This window comes from Muntiacus reevesi, chromosome 6 (assembly GCF_963930625.1).
Source record: "Muntiacus reevesi chromosome 6, mMunRee1.1, whole genome shotgun sequence".
Taxonomy (NCBI): Eukaryota; Metazoa; Chordata; class Mammalia; order Artiodactyla; family Cervidae; genus Muntiacus; species Muntiacus reevesi.
The window spans coordinates 73,225,382-73,243,796 of NC_089254.1; the positions used below are offsets into that span (position 1 = coordinate 73,225,382).

At 59.3% G+C, this 18,415-nt stretch overlaps 2 protein-coding genes across 2 annotated transcripts; one reads left to right on the forward strand and one right to left on the reverse strand.

The window, feature by feature from the left end:
* The first annotated feature begins 1,145 nt into the window (after positions 1–1,145).
* On the forward strand, positions 1,146–8,890 carry POLD2 (DNA polymerase delta 2, accessory subunit). The gene is made up of 11 exons (XM_065938616.1): positions 1,146–1,222; positions 2,447–2,706; positions 5,578–5,699; positions 5,903–6,026; positions 6,188–6,302; positions 6,475–6,673; positions 6,945–7,025; positions 7,174–7,331; positions 7,544–7,671; positions 8,160–8,261; positions 8,630–8,890. Exons 2-11 carry the CDS (start codon positions 2,487–2,489, stop codon positions 8,782–8,784), a joined length of 1,404 nt encoding a protein of 467 aa, XP_065794688.1. The 5' UTR covers positions 1,146–1,222; positions 2,447–2,486; the 3' UTR covers positions 8,785–8,890.
* A 104-nt stretch (positions 8,891–8,994) lies between these two features.
* On the reverse strand, positions 8,995–18,415 carry AEBP1 (AE binding protein 1). The gene is made up of 21 exons (XM_065938615.1): positions 18,095–18,415; positions 16,040–16,426; positions 15,436–15,498; positions 15,237–15,308; positions 14,958–15,092; positions 14,801–14,881; positions 14,276–14,353; positions 14,072–14,155; positions 13,909–13,962; positions 13,173–13,282; positions 12,956–13,095; positions 12,555–12,639; positions 12,319–12,463; positions 12,129–12,214; positions 11,840–11,963; positions 11,369–11,565; positions 11,095–11,274; positions 10,529–10,880; positions 10,309–10,448; positions 10,060–10,159; positions 8,995–9,874 (listed from the first exon to the last, which is right to left on the reverse strand). Exons 1-21 carry the CDS (start codon positions 18,345–18,347, stop codon positions 9,243–9,245), a joined length of 3,498 nt encoding a protein of 1,165 aa, XP_065794687.1. The 5' UTR covers positions 18,348–18,415; the 3' UTR covers positions 8,995–9,242.

An 18,415-nucleotide genomic window follows, 5' to 3' on the forward strand; every position in this document is an offset into this window, starting at 1 on the left:
GTTAAGGCGAAGAGTCAGGCTGCCGAAGAGTCAGGCTGCCGAAGAGTCAGGCTGCCGAAGAGTCAGGCTGCCTCGGGCTGAATCCTGGTTGTTACTCACAGGGTGACTCCTGCCATGTGACCTGTGCCTCAGTTTCCGCATTTTCAAAGCGTTATTTGAGGATTGAATTAGTATGTGTCAAGAATTTAAAACAGGGTCAGGTCCACAGAAAGGGCTTTTATGTGTTATCTGTAACTATTACCTACTTTGTTCCAAACACAAGACCGGTACTTGGGAAACAGATGCAGAGTGAACCAGAAGGGCATGAGACTGAATCCCGGCTCTGGTTGAAGCCAATAGGAAGCTTAATGCGCAAGGGCCACTAGGGCTCGTTTGGAATTCTGTGGATTGGTGGAGATGTGGAAAAGAGCCCCCATGAAGTTGGGGATGGCATGGGAAAGTCTTGGTGGGTAGGGAGGAGTGAGAAAGATGAGGGTCAGTGAGGAAATCAGAGACTGAGGAGTGTTGGGTGGAGGCTGGGAGGCCTGTTGGCCCTGTGCATAGGGCCTTAGACATCCAGTTTCCCTAGTCCTGACCCTAACTCAAACCCTCTCCAGACTTCCAGTATCCCAGTGCCCCACCTACTCCTCGGGCCTGCGGCTGAGTAATCGCTCCCCGTGGGCGGTGCAACCATTAGCCTCAATCCGCCCACCCTGTTGTCAGCAGTGTCCACTGCAGAGGCGGGCACCCAGCGGGGTCCTGTGGTGGGAAAAAGGGCGCCAGTTCTCGAGAAAGCGAGGTGACTTCAGGACAAGCCTCACGAAGGGCCGGGATCTGTGCGACGGTACACACAAGCGAGCGCCCGGGTCTCTAGCCACTGGCTCCGCCCCTCGTTGCCCTGCAACCTGTGGGGCGTAACCCTGCGCATGCGCAGGGCTAAGGGGCGGGGTACGTATCTTGGCTGGGACAGTGCACGTGCTGATTGGCGGGGGGCGGGGCGAGGCGGGGGGCGGGCCCCGTAGTGATTAGCATAATAAAGCGCGCGGTGACTGGTGAGATACAGCAAAGGTGGAGCGAGGCGCGCGGAGTGGCGGGAGGCGCTGCGCGGCGGCGGGCGGGTCCCGCGGTGATGAGCTTGGTGGGGCGCGCGGTGATTGGTGGGATGCCTCTGTGGGCGGGGCAAGGCGCGCGGATTGGCGGGAGTTGGCGCGCGGCAGGGGGCGGGGCCGCGGCGTCAGGAGAGGTGAGTGGGGTCTTGCTTCCCTGGACCTCGTGGAGATTGGGGGGGGTAACTCTCTTGGTGTTCACGCGTGGCGGCGGGTTAAGCGGCATCTCGCAAGGGAAGTCTGAGCAGGGTCTTTGCTGTATCCCCCAAGACGGCCCCTGGGTGTGGACTTGGGCCGTGGTCTTGGGCTTCAGACCGAGAGGCTCCTTTGAGATTGCGGCCGGAGTGCTGCCACTGCCTGCACTTTGGGGCAGAAAGTTAATTCAGATACAGTCCCGGCCCAGAATCTGTTCGGTAGGGTTAGAATTCAAGCCACTTATAGCTGTAAAAAAACGGGGTGGGGATAGATACCGGTTTTAGTACCACATCCTATTTAACCCATTACATGCGAACTATTATTATCCCAGCACGTCTGTATAGACTGAGCTGCTCCATGAATTGATCTTGGGACCTGTTGTGGATTTGACGTTCTTAGCACATCTCACTCAGGCTCGGGGCTGCTTTTGAAAAGTGGGCTTAAATGCTGCTACCTCTGGTCTCCTAGAGCTCTTATTCTAGTCAGAGGAGGCAGACAATAAGCTTAAAAGGAATTGTTTGTTGAAAGGTAAATGCTATGAAAAACAGTAAACATTGGAGGAGCAGACATGCCAGGGGAGGGATGCAGATGGAGAAGGTTTGAGCAGACCTGAGGGAGAGGTGGCAGTGGACCATACTTGTATGGGAGGGCGGAGAGCAGCGCTCCTGGGGTGAGGGGGCGGTGGACAGAAGGGCAGGACCAGTGGGGCAGATCTCATAGGCCACTAGGAACCTGGGGTTTTATTCCATGAAACGGGGGACATGTGGAGGGTTTTGAGCAGAGGAGTGACTGATGTATGTTTTGGTATTTAATCATAAGCTAATTATTTTATGGTAGGCTTGTATAATAATAAAGCTGTCTTCACACCCTGAAATGGGGCAGGTGCCAGGGAGCTGGATGGGGGCAGATGAGGAATCCCCTCATGTGGGGCGTATGGAGTTTGAAGTCCTGATAGTCATCCAGGTAGATGTGTGGAGCAGTCAGTGGACACTTGAGCCGGGTTTCGAGAGCTCTAGGTGGGAGATGCATTCCCTAATTTGCTCCATCTCCCTTTTTGGATGCAGGTTACTGGGTGAGACGTTGGTAGCCAACACAGTAAGTTCCAGGTGCTGCTGTCTGCTGTGCATGTGGGCTGGGGTTGCAGGACTGCGTTTGTGTTTTCACAGGGATCACCTCCTCCTTGGCTTGGACACATCGAGCAGGGCCATGTTTTCTGAGCAGGCTGCCCAGAGGGCCCACACTCTGCTGTCCCCACCATCAGCCAGCAATGCCACTTTTGCCCGGGTGCCTGTGGTGACTTACACCAACTCCTCGCAGCCCTTTCGGCTGGGAGAGCGCAGCTTTAGCCGGCAGTATGCCCACATTTATGCCACCCGTCTCATCCAGATGAGGCCCTTCTTGGTGAGCCGGGCCCAGCAGCGCTGGGGTAAGTGCTGAGGTTGGGGAAATGCTTCTGAGTTTGTTGGGTATGTATTTCCTGCCCCTTGGGGTCATCTGTCTTTCCTAATCAAGACCTGGACAGTGCAGACCTTTTTCTTTCTTCCCGGTTCTTCCTTAGTGATCTCTTCTGCTTTAAGTTATTCCTGGTGAAGCAGGACTCCCACATTCAACTTTCAAGTGATGCTGCATCACCGCATTCTTAATATTTATGAGTGGCTTCCAGGACTTCCTTGCTGGTCCAGTGGTTAAGACTCCACGCTTCCAATGCAGGAGGCATGGGTTTGATCCCTGGTAGGGGAATTGGAATCCCACATGCCACACGGGGAGCAAAAAATTTAAAAAAAAAAAAAAAAGAGTGGTTTTCCATGAGTTTTGAATTAATCTGTTAGGCCTTTAAACAGAAATTTTGTAGGTAACATTGTGTCTTACTCATTTTTATTGCCTTCCCCCCACCCCCAACTGCCACCTGGGTGGCTGGGTCTCAGCCCAGGTTGCACATTGGAAGCACTTGAAAAGCTTTGTAAAGCTCTGGCTCCCAGGTCCACTCTGTCCCATTAGATTAGCTGGGTTGTGTGTGTGTGTGCTAAGTGACTTTAGTCATGTCTGACTCTGTGTGACCCTATGGACTGTAGCCCACCAGGTTCCTCTGTCCATGGGATTTTCCAGGCAAAAATACTGGAGTGGGTTGCCATTTCCTACTCCAGGGGATCTGCCTGACCCAGGGAGCGAACCCACATCTCCTGCGTTGGTAGGCAGATTCTTTACCACTGCACCACCTGGGAAGCTCTGGTTTTATTAATATTATAGGCAGTCAGGAGAATACGTGACCCAATCTCCTAGCTACATCATCATATTAAAGATGTTTTCCGTTTTCTTTACTTCAGGCAGAAGTATCATTCACCTTTTCTCCACCACATAAGAAGGGTCTCCTTCCTCTGGCCTTTCTCTCGCTTTCCATGACGCCCTCAAGGACATCCTCCTCGAGCCCAAGGTCAATGTCATATCTTTTAACCTGCTGTGGTACCAGGTCTCTCTTCTCACAAAGCTGCCCAGTAACAGGAAACAGCCAGTTTATTCTGCTCACGGAGTAGGGCCAGGAATTCAGACAGGGGCCCATGATAAGTGGGGCCTTGACTGGATGATGGACAGTGGGGCAGCATCCCTCACTCACCACGTGGCTTCTCCATGTGGCCAAGCTTCCTCCCCAGAGCTCAGCCCCTGGCAGAGTTCCTCTCTACTCACAAGTTTCCTGAACACCTCAAGCCCTTTCTTGCCGTCGACTCTCCCTGCGCCTGGCATGCTCCATCCCCAGGCTTCCTTCACAACCTCAGTTTAAATGTCCTGTGCCTTGAGAGGCCGCCTGGGCCGGCAGGGCCTTCTCAGCATCTGTTGCCTTCGCTCCCATCTGTTCGTGGCACTTGTCCCAGCAGTGGATCCCTCATCTCCTGCTGTTGCCTCTCCCTCTGCACCGGAAGCTCAGTGAGAGCAAGGATGGGCCTTCGGGTTCACTCTCAGTGCTGGAGCCTGGCCTGGTGCCCACAGGCTGGAAAGGATGGATGTCCTCCCATCAGCACAGGGGTGTGCAGTTCTGCCTGGTGCTCAGACATACATGTTGGATCTCAGCTGTGTAGCCTTGGACATGTTACTTAATCTCTCTGTGCCTCAGTTTCCTCAGCCAGGTAGTGTGTGATAATATCTCCAGTGATGTGTCGTCGGGGGTAGAAGAGCTCCACTCTCAGTGCTGGGCACAGCTCCCTAGGGCTGAGTAAAGGCTCAGTGGACATCACGGCTTTGAGATCTGTTGTTCCCGTTGGTGTCTGGCATTCTATCTAGTACTGCCACCCTCCCTATCTTACTCTGAATTACTCTCCTTTGCTCCCCAGGGTGTACATCTGTGGAATGTTATTGGTTAGGTTAGGGCAAGAAGGGCTTGTGCTGGAGAACCCGGCTAAGGAAAGGGCCGGTCCCAAGTCCACATCATCCCATAACCCCGTTAGCATTTTCTCCAGGCTTAGGGTCTAAGTCCTAACAAACTCTCAGGCCTTCGGGGACTTGGCTCCTCCCTCTTGCCCACCCAAGTGACCCCTGCATTCCATGGCTCTCCCACGCCTGTCTTGCTCCTCATCCCTGATGCTTCCTGTGTGTTCTTTCTGGGATCTCGGGAGCTCAGAGTGAACAGGGCTGTCTGACTTTACAAAGAACAGAACAGGGTGGATGGGTATACGAAGTTTGAATTTAGGGTATCTCTTTTCAGAAGACAAGGCACTTGTGGGGTCAATAAAAGAATCTAAACTCATGAAGGAAATTATAGTGTTGTCCAGGCAGGGCTGTGTTGAGACTTGGCGTACCTCTTTCTAAAAATCAGTGTTATACTTTAGGTATAAGTGAGGGAACTCTGCATTAGCATCCCATGGCTGCTGTCATAAACAACAAGGCCAAAACTATGTGCCTTCAAACAGCAGAAATGTATTCCCTTCCAGTTCTGGAGGCCAGGGGTCCAAAATCCAGGTGTCGGCAGCACCACGCTCCCTCTGATCCTTCTTTGCCCCTTCTAGCCTCTGGTGACTGACCCAGCACTGCTGGCCTAAGGCCGCATCCCTCTGGTCTCTGCCCCTGCACCATCGTCACGCTGCCTTCTCTGCATGTCTGCCTCTCCTGCAAGGACACCTGGCATCCAGAGTCCCTCTCTCCTCCTGGGGCTGATCCTTTAGGTCCAAGGGGTCCTTGCATTTGATGTTCTCTCCCTCCTAATGGAGACCAGGGCCCCAGGGCCACAGTGCTCAGTGAGGACTGGGCCAGTGCTTTGTGGGGAGAGGAGGGCCACCTGGTCTCTGAGCACATTCTCTTTGTGCCCCAGGCAGTGGAGTCCTAGTGAAGAAGCTGTGTGAACTACAGCCTGGGGAGAAATGCTGTGTGGTGGGGACCCTCTTCAAGGCCATGCCGCTCCAGCCCTCCATCCTACGGGAAGTCAGTGAAGAGGTGAGGCCAGCTGGCTCCCACACACCATCCCCAGAACAGTGTTCCCATCCCAGAGGGCACGATGGGGCTACCTGCCTTGGATACAGAGAATCAAGGCTGGGCCTCTGCCCATGGGGTTGCTGGCTGCAGGGCCATCTCACTGATCCAGCACTGGAGCCTTGCTGGGCTCTGGCCTCGTGACCACTGTCATCTTTGAATTCCAGCACAACCTGCTCCCCCAGCCTCCTCGGAGCAAATACATCCACCCAGATGATGAACTGATCTTGGAAGATGAATTGCAGCGTATCAAACTGGAGGGCACCATCAACGTGTCAAAGCTGGTCACAGGTAGGGAGTAGGGAGGGGGCGGCCTGTGCATCTGGGTGCTGGCTCACGCTTGCATTCCCGGAGCAATGAGTTTGGGTTCAGGGAGAGGGTTAGACTATGGTAGCATGTTGGGTGGTAGCCTCTCAGAGGCTCCTCCCAGACCTGACCCTGCTGCTCCCCAGGAACAGTCCTGGCTGTGCTGGGCTCTGCGGGAGATGACGGAAAGTTCCTGGTGGAGGACCACTGCTTTGCAGGGCTTGCCCCTCAGAAGCCTACACACCCCCTCGACACGGACAGGTGAGGATCAGGGGCCCAGGGTCTGGGCAGTGGTCCAGGGGAGTCACAGTCGCTGCCTCTATCCCCCCGCTTCCTTGTGATGGTGAGGAGCCCCACCAGTAGCTCCAAACAGCCCTCTTGGGAGACCCCCTTGCTTCCCCAGCACCCAAGAGGACCCTGACTTCTCTGGCAGGTTTGTGCTGCTGGTGTCTGGTCTGGGCCTGGGTGGAGGCGGGGGCGAGAGCCTGCTGGGCACCCAGCTGCTGGTGGACGTGGTGACGGGGCAGCTTGGGGATGAAGGGGAGCAGTGCAGCGCCGCCCACGTCTCCCGGGTCATCCTTGCCGGGAACCTCCTCAGCCACAACACACAGAGCAGAGATTCCATCAACAAGGTATGGCGCCTACCTGCCTGCATTCAAGCCCCACTTTCCCCGCGGAGGGCTGGGGATGGGGTCTTGCAGGTCTGATGACCCAGGAATCTCAGATGCTTGGGGACCCAACCTCGTTCGCAAACCTCCCTTCTGAGGGCAGCATGGGGCCAGAGGCCCACAACTCTTACTTTTAAGTGGGGCTTCGCTCTGCTCTCAGCAGGGACTCTGGGTGTCCCTTTGATCTAAGTATCCCTTGGGACCTGACAGCCTGTGTATGGACTTCTATTCCCAGGCCAAGTACTTGACCAAGAAAACCCAGGCCGCCAGCGTGGAGGCTGTCAAGATGCTAGACGAGATCCTCCTGCAGCTGAGCGTGAGTGAGCTGGACCAGGCCAGCGCCTGGGACCAGGAGTCTCTGGTAGTGCAGTTGGGCACTGGAAGGCGGGCAGGGGAAGCGGACTCCAACGGGGTGACTGGAGGGCGCTGGGCCCCATAAGCTCCCCTGCCCCTGTGCCCTCTAGGCCTCCGTGCCCGTGGACGTGATGCCGGGCGAATTTGACCCAACAAACTACACGCTCCCCCAGCAGCCCCTGCACCCCTGCATGTTCCCTCTGGCCACTGCCTACTCCACGCTCCAGCTGGTCACCAACCCCTACCAAGCCACCATCGATGGAGTCAGGTAGCCCCACTCCAGCCTGATTCCTGGCCTTTTGCGTTGGTGACACCAAGAGGGGAGGATGGCACCCAGGGCTGCAAGAAAGCCCACCTGGGATTGGGCTCTTTCTCAAGGCGGGCTTGGGAACCTGCTGTGAGGGCGCTGGGCCAGCAACTGTGGGAGGAGCACAGGTGGTGGCCGCCCCAGGGTAGGGTCAGCCGAGCCTTGACTTGCAGATTCCTGGGGACGTCGGGACAGAACGTGAGTGACATCTTCCGATACAGCAGCATGGAGGACCATTTGGAGATCCTGGAGTGGACGCTACAAGTCCGGCACATCAGCCCCACAGCCCCTGACACCCTAGGTAACGGGGCTTAGACACGTGAGGTGGGAGCAAAGGGTCGGGAAAGACCAAAGAGGCTCCAAGGATGCTCAGAGGGTTCCCAGCATGGATTTGCACCCACCAGCCTTGCTGTGACCTGTCTGAGGAAAAGCCCCGAAGCCTGACCTTTGTTTTGGGAGCTACTCTGGAGTCTTATCTCTGTTTATGGCCAAGGCCATGCTTAGGGCTGAAGGCCATGGGAACATATTGGGAGCTTGAGCCAGTCAAGAGTCCTGCACCCTGCCACACTGCCCACCGAGAAGGACAGAAGCAGCAGCAGCACAACACGTTGCCCTGCCTCTGGGGTCACGTGGCCAAGTCTGGGGGGATTTTTGTTGTGACAGCTGCAGGGTCTCATGTGTGAGATGGCGCTCCGTGTCCTACATGGGACAGCCCTACCCCGAATGTGCAGGTGTCTCCTGTGTGAGGCTGAGAAGTCCCACTCTCAGCTATACCTCCTCTTCCTCCAGGTTGTTACCCTTTCTATAAAACCGACCCATTTATCTTTCCGGAGTGCCCTCACGTCTACTTTTGTGGCAACACCCCCAGTTTTGGCTCCAAAATCATCCAAGGTAAGTTTTGTCTTCTGGGGGCCCCAGGCCTGGGCTGTCACGAGGGACATGCTCTCAGCTGGGGCCAAGGCTCACAGAGAAGGCCTGTGTTGGGGTGTCCAGGCCCCCGTGGGGTGGACAGGCCAGGCTCTGCAAGGGCTGAGATTGTCCTTGCCCAGAGCTCATCCTGGTCAGTGTGGCTCTAGCTTTGGACCTTTACGGTGTTCTTGGCCCTTTTTCATTTCTAGTCTCAAGGAGCTTCTGTGGTCAGCGCTCCATGGTGTTGATGGCAGGAGGTGGGGGAGGGCTCCTGTTTACCTCTTGTGACTTCCCTTTGAGACAGGGCTCACCCAGAACCTAAGATGGGCTCCCACCTGGCTTCTTTGCAGGCCCCGAAGACCAGACAGTGTTGTTGGTGGCTGTCCCAGACTTCAGCACCACCCAGACTGCCTGTCTCGTGAATCTGCGCAGCCTGGCCTGCCAGCCCATTAGCTTCTCAGGCTTCGGGGCAGAGGACGAGGACCTGGGAGGTCTGGGTCCCTGACTCACAAAGGCAGCCTTGTCCAGAGCAGCCCTGGCCATTCTTTCCCTGTGGCGTCATCACCATGACAGCTTTGGCTCTGTAAATAAAGCCTAACTATTTACTGGTATTGAGCTGGGCAGTCCCTGTGCGGGGCCGGGACAATTCTGTGGAGGCAGCCTCCCTCCTCCCCTCTCGCGGCTGGTCAGGATGGCAAGTGGTCAGTGATACATCTGCCAGTGAGCTTGGTTTATTGGTGTGGCCTGGGCAAGTGGTTGAGAAGTCTGCCCCGGGACTCGCTCGTCCGGCCCCATCCCAGCCCTGCAGCAGAGCAGCAGGTAACCCTGGTTCTTAGGTCTCTATCACTCATGCCCCCTCCTGGCAGAACCCACACCGGGGGGGCCTTCCCTGTGCTGATGGCCGTGGAGCTGCCCAAGGCAGTGTGACTACTGGTGGAAGCTCGCACGCTGGCAGACCTGTTCTCAGAAGTCCCCAAAGTTTACTGTGTAGGTCTCAACTGTAGTGAAGGGGAAGTCCGGGCCTGTGACCATCTCTCCTTCCTCCTCCTCCCCTTCCTCCTCCTCAGGCCCCAGCTCTGTCCCAAACTCCGTCACCACCTCCGTGTAGGTCTCCGTCTCCATCTCCGTCTCCGTCTCCGACTCCTCCCAATTGACTGTGGTCTCTGGTAGAAACTGCCAAGGCCCCAGCGTAGAACTTGGGGTTGGGGAGGGGGCAAGGTCGGCGGTGGGAAGCAGTGTTGGGGTGGTGGGGGGCGACGTGGGGGCGGTGGCCGGGCTCGTGGTGGCATTGAGGCGTCGGAGCCGCATCTGTTCGCGCATGCGCAGCCGATACTGCAGGCGGCGGCGTTGCATGCGCCTCTGCTGGGGTGTCATGGGGCGCGATGGGTCGATGTGTGGGATGGGACGATTCCCGTTCATGGCCATGATCTCACGGATGCGCTTCCAGTTGGAGCGAGCCAAGATGAAATTGCACTGAGTGGCCCCAATGTCATAATCCACGTTGCAGGTCTTCGAGCTTGGGGTGTAGCCCTCTGCATGGGCTGTCACGCGGTACTCACCAGGGTTCAGGATGCGCCAGTAATCGCCACCACTGGCTGCAGAGGGAGGATGGGTTTGGCTACCTGGGAGTCCCCCCTCCCTCCCAGGCCCCAGCTCTGTCTGGTCGGGGTCCAGAGGAGCGGGGACTTCAGGGCAGGACAAGCCAGGCTTGCTTTGCCAAGGGCATGCACAGGTTTGGTCCCGCATCCTGGGAAGTGGGGTATAGTTGTACACTGTGTACCTGTTTTCACTCCGTGGTTAATGCCACTCACGGAGATGGTGGCATTGGCTATCGGGATGCCTTGTTCGTCTGTCACAACCCCCTTGATGCCACGGTGAACCTGCAGGGAGGAGGCAAGGTGGTGTCTACATGGAGACCCCACAGGGCCTGCTGTTCCCCTGTCCCATCCACGAGGTCCCCCAGCCCTTCACCAACCTCTCCCCAAATGCTGCCCCACCCCTCTGCCAGTCCTCGTGGTGGCCCTCACACCTGCTCCATGAAGGTGAGCAGAGCTTCCTTGTTGTTCTCCCACTCTCGGGGCAGCTCGCTCTCATGAGGGAACTTATCGCAGCCCAGGTAGATGGAGAGCTCCAGGCAGTTGGTGTGTAGGTAGCTGAAGTCGTTGATAGCTGGGCAGGGCAGACACAGAGCAGCAGTCATCCCTGCCCATGCCAAATGCCCCACCACAGACCCTCCCAGGCCAACTCACTCCCAGAGCGCGGTTTCCACTTGGCCCCATTGACGATGCCCATGCCGCCAGTGTAGTCTTGTGCCTGGCACCCTCCCCGGTAGGGCTCGGTCATGGTGAGGTGGGTAGAGGCGAAGGAGATGGCCAGCCAGCGGAAGATGGCGTGGTCTGGGGTCTCCTGGGCCTCAGATGCCTCTTCTTCATCCTCTCCCCGGGCAGCCGCCATGGCCGCAGCCAGAAGCTGCTCCTGGCTGGGTGTGCGGGCCATATCGTAGGGGTAGGACACAAGCCGCTCGCCACCGTTCAGGTTTGCCCCCAGCACGAAGGGGTTCTTCTCCATCCAGGCAATGATGGCCCGGACTTCCGTGGATACCTGGGGGTGGCCGGGGGGAGAGGTCTGGTCCACAGCCTCCATCACTTGCCCTGCAGACCCCGCAGCAGAACTCACATCCCCTTGGCCCCTCGGAGCCCCTGCAGTCTCAGCACAGCCCAGCAGTCTCCCTTAGCCCACCCCAAGTCCCGAGCTCCACCCGGACCCCGGGTCTGGGTTGCTCCCCCAGGCCCTGCTGGCCAGGCTGTGGCCTCACCGTGGCATCTGGAGAGAGGTAGCGTTCGGGGATGGGTAGGTTATTGTTGGGCACCCGGTAGGGGACCCACTTCCTCTCCTCGGCTCCCCAGAGCACAGAGTTGAGATCCGGGAAGTCCTCATAGATGTCAAAGCCCTCCTCGGTCCACAAACCCAGTGCCCAGTTCCCAAACTCTGAGCCCTGGGGAGGCCGGGAGAGAGGGGGTCGGCATCAGCAGCCCACTCCCAGCCCCGCCCCACCCAGGCTCCGCCCTGACCCCCCTGCCTCCACCCACCATCTGCGCTGCCACCTCGTAGCCGTCAGGGTTCAGCGAGGGCACCAGGTGGATGCGCGTGTCGTGCACCAGGCTGCGCACGCGTGGGTTCCCGTCGCGGTATTCGCGGCACAGGTATTGCATGAGTAGGAGCAGCAGCTCCCGGCCCAGCACCTCATTGCCGTGGATGCCAGCTGTGTAGCGGAACTCAGGCTCCCCTGTGAGGGTAGGGACCTCAGCAACCAGCCAGCCTCCTGAGGCCTGAGGCCCAGGGGATCTGAGGGAGGATGCAAAGGGGCCTCATTCCCAGGATACTGGGAGTGGCTGAGGCTTGCAGGGCCCAGGAGGGGCTCCAAAGACACAGGCGGGAGGTGGTGAGCCGGCAACGTCAACAGCGCAGGCTCAACTGCAGTACCAAGGCCTTGCCTCTATCTGTTGGGCTTGGGGAGGACCAGGCTTCCAGGGGGCCCAGGGGGCTGTGGGGGCCCTCACCCAGCTCGTGATCCCCAGGATTGTCTGAGATCTCCATGGCATAGATCTTGAGCCCTCGAGAGCTCTTCCCCAGGCTGTATGTGCGGGTGATCGTGGGGCACTGCTCATTCACCACCTTCATCAGCTGGGTGCCAGAAACGACAGGGCGTTACACAGCCCACCCCCCTGCCCCCAACCCACCCCCAGTGACCACGCCTCTCCCACGGCCCCATCTGTTCTGTGGGGAAGCACGCCTCAGCCCTAAGCCCAGCCCCTGGACAGGACCCCAGCCTCAGGACAAGCAGCCCACCTGCCGCATGTCCTTGTAGTTGTGGTGCCGGAAGTCCAGGTCGTCGGTGGTCACCACCTCGTTCTGTGTGTAGTAGCTGTGGACAGCTGCAGAGGCGGCAGGCGGGCAGGACCTTGAGCAGTCCACCTGCCAGCACAGCCCAGGTCACCCCAGCCACCCGTCCGTGCCCCTGCCAGCCCCAGGCACTCACGGGACACGGGGCACCCCAGCACCTCCAGGCGCATGCACAGGCTGCCGTTCCAAGTGAGTGGGTAGATGCGGATGAAACGGGCCACTACTGGTTCTGGGAGCTCGCTCAGCACGGGCGTGTCCTTGTCCACGTTCCCGTGGAAGGTCTGGGGAGAGGCAGGCCTCAGAGCAGCCCCCAACCCCGGCTGAGACCCACCTGTGGCCCAGGAGGGTAGAGCCAAGGGCTCGGGTGCCCACCATTTCCTCGTAGCCGTTGGTGTACATCACCCATGTCTGGCTGTCGTTGCTGAAGCCCACGAAGAAGGAGGTCACAAAGTCGTCACTGGGGGGCAGACGGCGGTCAGGGCAAGGCTGCTCTCCCCACCCCAGGCTAAGGCCCAGGCCTTCGGGCGGTCTGAGCCCCCTCTTCTGGGCCCAAGAACCCAGAGCTAGCACCTGTGGGGCTAGCTGGGGATCAGGAGAGGCTGCCATGCCTGCTGCACGGCTGAGGGTGGTTGCTTTGCTTATCTGGACTCAGGGAGCTGACCGGCCACACCCAAGGAGTCAGGGTGGGGGCCCTCGAGAGCCCACTGGAAGGTTCTGAACAGAACTTGGAGCCCCCCGCCCCCTGCAAGTGCCTGTGAGCCTGGCGGACGTACTGGATGCTGGAGTCGCGGCCCTGGGTGATGACGCCTGTGAACTTGGTGGTCCTTCTCGTGTCTACCTCGATCCACTGGGTCTGGGAGTCATCCTCAGCACACCACGCCCCATCGTAGTAGTCGTCCTCAGTGTCGCCGGCCTGTCAGGGACAGCAGGGAGGCTGAGCAGGCAGGGAGCCCCTATGCAGCGGGGAGACGGGCCCATCCTGACACCCACCTGCATGTTGAGCCGGCCCCGCTGTGCGCCCAGGCCATGGCGCAGCATGGAGGAGGCCCGGATCTGGTTGTCCTCAATGCGGTGCGACTCCATCCCGATGGGGGGGCACTCTGGAGACATGGCACCCCAGGCTAGTGGCCCATTGGCTTCATCCCTCCATCGGTCCCTCCCTTCACCAAACCCAGAATGGAGGAGCCCAGTACCCACTTCGCCTCACATCAGGGGGTGCCAGTTAGGGCAGCTCCACGCCAGCCCATACTTCCCCTCCTTGGGCCTCAGCTTCCATCTCCGGGGAATGTGCTGAGGGTGCCAAGGGGCCATGAAGCCTACATGAAATCACAGGGACGGCCACCCCAGGGCCTGACCCATCACAGGCATTGTCTGTATCAGGGCCATCTGCACACCGGCCTTGTGCCCCGAGCTCTGTCCTTGGGGTCAGGCCCAGGGCAGACACTCCAGGGTCTCTCCCTTTTGCATCACTAAGAGCAGGAGAGAGTTCTGGAGGCCTAGAGTGCCATCAGGAAATCTGGGTTTGGAACCCACATGTGGCCTTGGATGGGTCACTTCTCCCATCATGCTTACCCAGCTGCTATTGCCCCGCCCCAGAGCCCTCATACCCACCCTACAGCCCCCACACATACCCACGCCCCCCACCACACCCCGTCCCCACATCCATCCTGCAACCCCTCCAACCCCCCTGTCCTTATACACCCTAGCCTCTACACCCCTCACTCACTGATTTTCTCTGCTGGAGCCCACTCCTCCTCTGACTCCTCACCCTTCCGGGGTCCTGGAGAGCAACAAAGGGAGGAGGTGGTGATAAGGGTCCCAGAGCATCTGGGAGTCTGGCTGGCCTCTCACAAGGACCCAGGCTGTGTAGGCCCAGCCCCCAGAGACACCTTTGGGGTCCTTGCCCTTCTCCACAGTCCATTTGTCATCCGTCTCCTCCTCCTTGGGGCTGCTGCCCTCCTTTTTGGGTTTCTCTGAAGGATGGAAGGTGAGAGGGTCCTGTTGGCTTAGCCTCGGAGTTCAGGGGGCAGGTGTTGGGGTCAGGCCTGCCCTGGGGGCTGGCCCGGGGGCAGGGACAGTCTGGGTCCACTCACTCAGCTCTTCCTTCTCTTCATCTGTTTCCAGGCCAGTGTCGGGCTTCTGGGGCCTGGGAGGCCGGAAGTAATAGTCCACTGTGGGGAGGGAGAGCCCTGATGAGAGGGTCTGCGGCTGGTCCCAGGATCCCACCCCAGGAACTCCCAGGTTCACAGGAGCCCAGTGGGCAAGACAAGGAGGGGAATGGAGTCCACAGAGACCATGCAGGAGGGAGAGGAAGGCGGCAGCTTTGAAGGGATGGAAGTCCCGAGGGGTGAGGGGTGGCTAGGACGGGAGCTCAGGAGGGTCAGAGAGTGACGCCCACGGAGCTTAGGAAGAATAGGCCAGAACCGAGGGCAATGGGGAAGAGCTAAATTCAGGAGCCAGGAAGATCCAGCCTGACGGAGGAGATCAGATGAGGGCAGGCAGGTTGGAGGGGGTGGCGGGTGCAGTGGGGTTGGTGAGATCACTGCCACCAAGCTGGAGATACAGGCAGCTTGGCCCTGGGATGCAGCTGTGGCAGGCAGGGGGCCGTGGGCACTCACTGTCATCATAGTTGGGGATCACGTAGCCATCCTCATAGTCGGGGAGCAGCGGGGGTGGCAGGGGCTTCAGAGGCGGCGGCTCTGTGGAGGTGGGAGGCAGGGGTGGGCCAGAGCCCCCTCTCCTGGCACCCCCACCCCAAGTCTGCCCACATCCTACCAATCTTCTCCTCTGGGGCCTCAGAGCCCCGCCCAGGCGGCTCAGCCTTCTCCTCAGGGCGCTCAGGCCAGGGCCTCTCTGGCCTTCTCCTGCTGGGGGGTGGCCTGGGCTGCTTCTGCCGGCGAATGTATTCAACTAGGGGAGAGGGTGGGGTCTGAGCCGGGCCAAGGTCAGGGAAGGTGGGGCCTCCAAGTGGACTATCATAAACCCGGGCCAGGGGTCGGGATCTAGCTGGGGAGGCAGGGCAGGCAGGCCTCCCAGACAGCGGATCCTACTCACAGTCCTCATAGTCCTCCCGCTCTATCTGGTCGTTGTAGTCCAGCGTGGGCTGCTCTGTCTCCTCCTCCAGGTCTGGGGGAAAGTGCTTGTGGCCACCTCGTGGAAGATACTCCCCGATGCCCCCACCCAGCCCCACCCTGGAAACCCAGCAGGCCAGGGTGATTGGTCCCGTGAGGCCAGGCGGCTGGTGCCCACTCACCAGGCTGGTGTTCCACGTCGGTCTCTTCTCCTGGACCCCCCCAGGGATCTGGGAGGGGTCCCCCTGCAACACAGACCCCAGGGGGGTGTGGATGGGAGGCCTGCCCTGACCACTGGCTCCATAGCGAGGCTCCACAAGATCTGGGCCCTGCTGACACCCTCTGAACAGCTCACTCCCAGGGAGGCTTGGGCTGCTCTGGCCCTTCACACCCTGCTGGCACTTCTGGAGGGACAGAGCTGGATGGCTTTCTGGGGAATCCAGGCACCGCTGTCTGGGAGGACCTGCTGCCCCAGCAGAGGGGCACCCTGTAGGCTCACAGCCCAGTGACACACGGGCAGGTAGCTCTTGGTGGGGCTCAAGGCTCAGAGCCCAGGATGGTGGAGAGCTAGCCCCACCCACAAGGCCACCAAGCACTCCCTCCCCAGGGAAGGAGTGGTACTGAGGGAGCCTCAGCTGAATTGTGTTCGTGACAACAATGAGGACCCAGCACCCATTGGGTCTGAGGGTCTGCAAGAGGCAGGGACTCAGGAACCTGCCCTTACCACCACCCCTCTGCAGCCCAGCAGGTCAGAGCCCCCGAACCGCAGAAGAGCCGAGTACACACCTCCCTCCTGGGGTAGTTCCTCGTGGTCGGGGCTGAGGAGTGGGGGCAGTGGCCATTGTGGGCTTTCAGAGGGGGTTGGGGTGGGGAGCTTCTTCCCAGCTAGCGGCCTCTTGGTGGCCTTGGGGGGCTTCTCCTTGGGCTTCTTGGTGGCCTTGGGGGGCTTCTCCTTGGGGGGCTTCTCCTTGGGCTGCTTCTCCTTGGGCTTCTTGGTGGCCTTGGGGGGCTTCTCCTTGGGCTTCTTGGTGGCCTTGGGTGGCTTCTCCTTGGGGGGCTTCTCCTTGGGTTTCTTAGGAGGCCTAGAGGACCCCTCTGGGGGCTGCTTGGTCGCCTTGGGGCCTTTGTCCTTCTTCGCTTTCTTCCCTTTGTCTTTGGCTTTTCCGGGAGGCGCTATTCAAGATGCAGATTCAGGTCAAATCAATGAAGAGCCCCCTCTATGCCCCAGGTATCCCCCGCAAGGTGCCCACAACCTGGACAAAGGGGCTGTTGGTAGTTCTGTGTTTCCTAAATCAAGGAAACTGAGAGGTTAAGCCACTTGTGGTCATGGAAGAGCTGGGGTTGGAACCCAGGCTTTCTGTCTGCGAGACGTGCTGTCGACACCACACATTGACCTGGGTGGCTCAGCTTCTCAGGAGCAGGCCCTCACCCTCCCATCTGCCCAAGGAGCACCTCACAATCCACTCTTTCTCCACACGGCCCCTTGGTCAGTCAGGGCCCACTATTCTGCGCTGGTCATGGAAACAGCAGAGGGTGACTAAGTCACCCAGGCCTGAAGGAGCACCCAGTCTGAAGGGGGAGGCAGTCTCATTCCTCTCACACAAAGTAAAGGGCATGGGCCTGGGGCCTCCCTGGAGCTAGAAAAGCTTCACAGAATAGGGATACGCATGCACGATCCCCTGTCCAGGACTAAGGAGCCTGGGGTAGGTTGGAAGCCATAACCACAGGGTATCCTGGGGCCATGCAGAGGACAGAGGGACAGGCAAGTACTGCAGCTGCTTGCCCATCTCAGAGTCTGGGGGAGGTAGGGAGCAAGGGCAGGGCCTGGGGTTGCCTGTAGGAATCTTCCAGGACCCTAAGCAAATGCCGCTGAAAATGTAATGGGGTTGTGGGGGCCACATGACTGAAATACAGGAAAATTTACAAAATGCAGACAGCCAGGAGAAATAGAGCTGCCCTAGCAGCAAGCAAGAGGCCAGGGCAGCAATCCTGGAATAGACAGGGGTGCTGAGATGGGTTCCAGAACCCGTCCCCCAGGGGTAGGGGAGGAGCCAGGAAAGATCTAGAGCAGGACAAAGGGGAGGGGCCGCTGACCTCAGGAATGATGGATGGTGCCTTGGAAGTCTCCTGGGAGAGAGATCAGCAAGACCCTTGCCCACCCTCCAGAAGGTCATGATAAACAGCTAAGATTTATTGACAACTGATTATATAAGAGGCACTGGGCTAAATGCTTTGGTGATGTATCACCTCATTTAATCCTCACAATAACCTGAGACCACTGCCCCTCTGCTCCTGGAAGCCTTGAGGAGACAGGAGGTCTTCTGCACCCCCTCCCCTGCCTCTGTACTCCTGGAGTAGGAGGCCAGGCAGCAGAGGGCTGCAGATCCTTCCCAGGGAAGGCTGGAGGCTGGGTCTCTGGCAGTGGTGTGGCTCGGACAGTGTGTGCCACAATCAGGCTGAGTGGCCCCACTGAGACAGCAGGGCCCTTCACCTTCACACCGCCCTGGGGAGGGGGCCGCCAAGTCCCCTGTTAGCGCGAGTCTAGTCCCTCCAGGGGTTTGGGGGCTGTGTAACAGGCACTGGGAGGACCCAATCCACTGGGCAGCGGACCTGCTGGATGTGTCTCCAACCTCAGAGGGCTACCAGCCAGCGCTGACCTCTGCCTGGCACACTGTCCCGCCAGACATCTGGGCTCTCTTGTGCCTTACCGAGTCATTCCTCACGCTGGGCAGACTGGACATCGGCCAAACCCTACCGAGGCCCGCCATTCTCACCTGTGGCGCAGGGCTGTCCCGGCGGCCCCCCATCACGCCAAGGGCCACCCCTACCCAAAGCTCTTACCCTCTTCGGCCACCCCCGGACGCGCCCCCGGCTTGCCCCCTGTCTGGGCTTTGCGGGCGGGAAGGGTGGGTTCAGGGGGCGGTGGGGCCTCCACGTCGTCCTCCCGGGGCTCGGACTCCAGCTCGGACAGGAAGCCCTCGAGGAACTCCTCGATCTCGTCGTCGGTCAGCACCGTCTGCGGGTGCCCCCCGGGGCACAGCGCCAGCAGCACCAGGAGGCAGCCGAGCAGGGGCGCCCGGAGCAGGGCCGCCATGGTCACAGCACACACTGGGAGGCAGGGGCGCTGGGGAGGGGGCTCCGGGGGAGAGGTGCGGGCAGGGG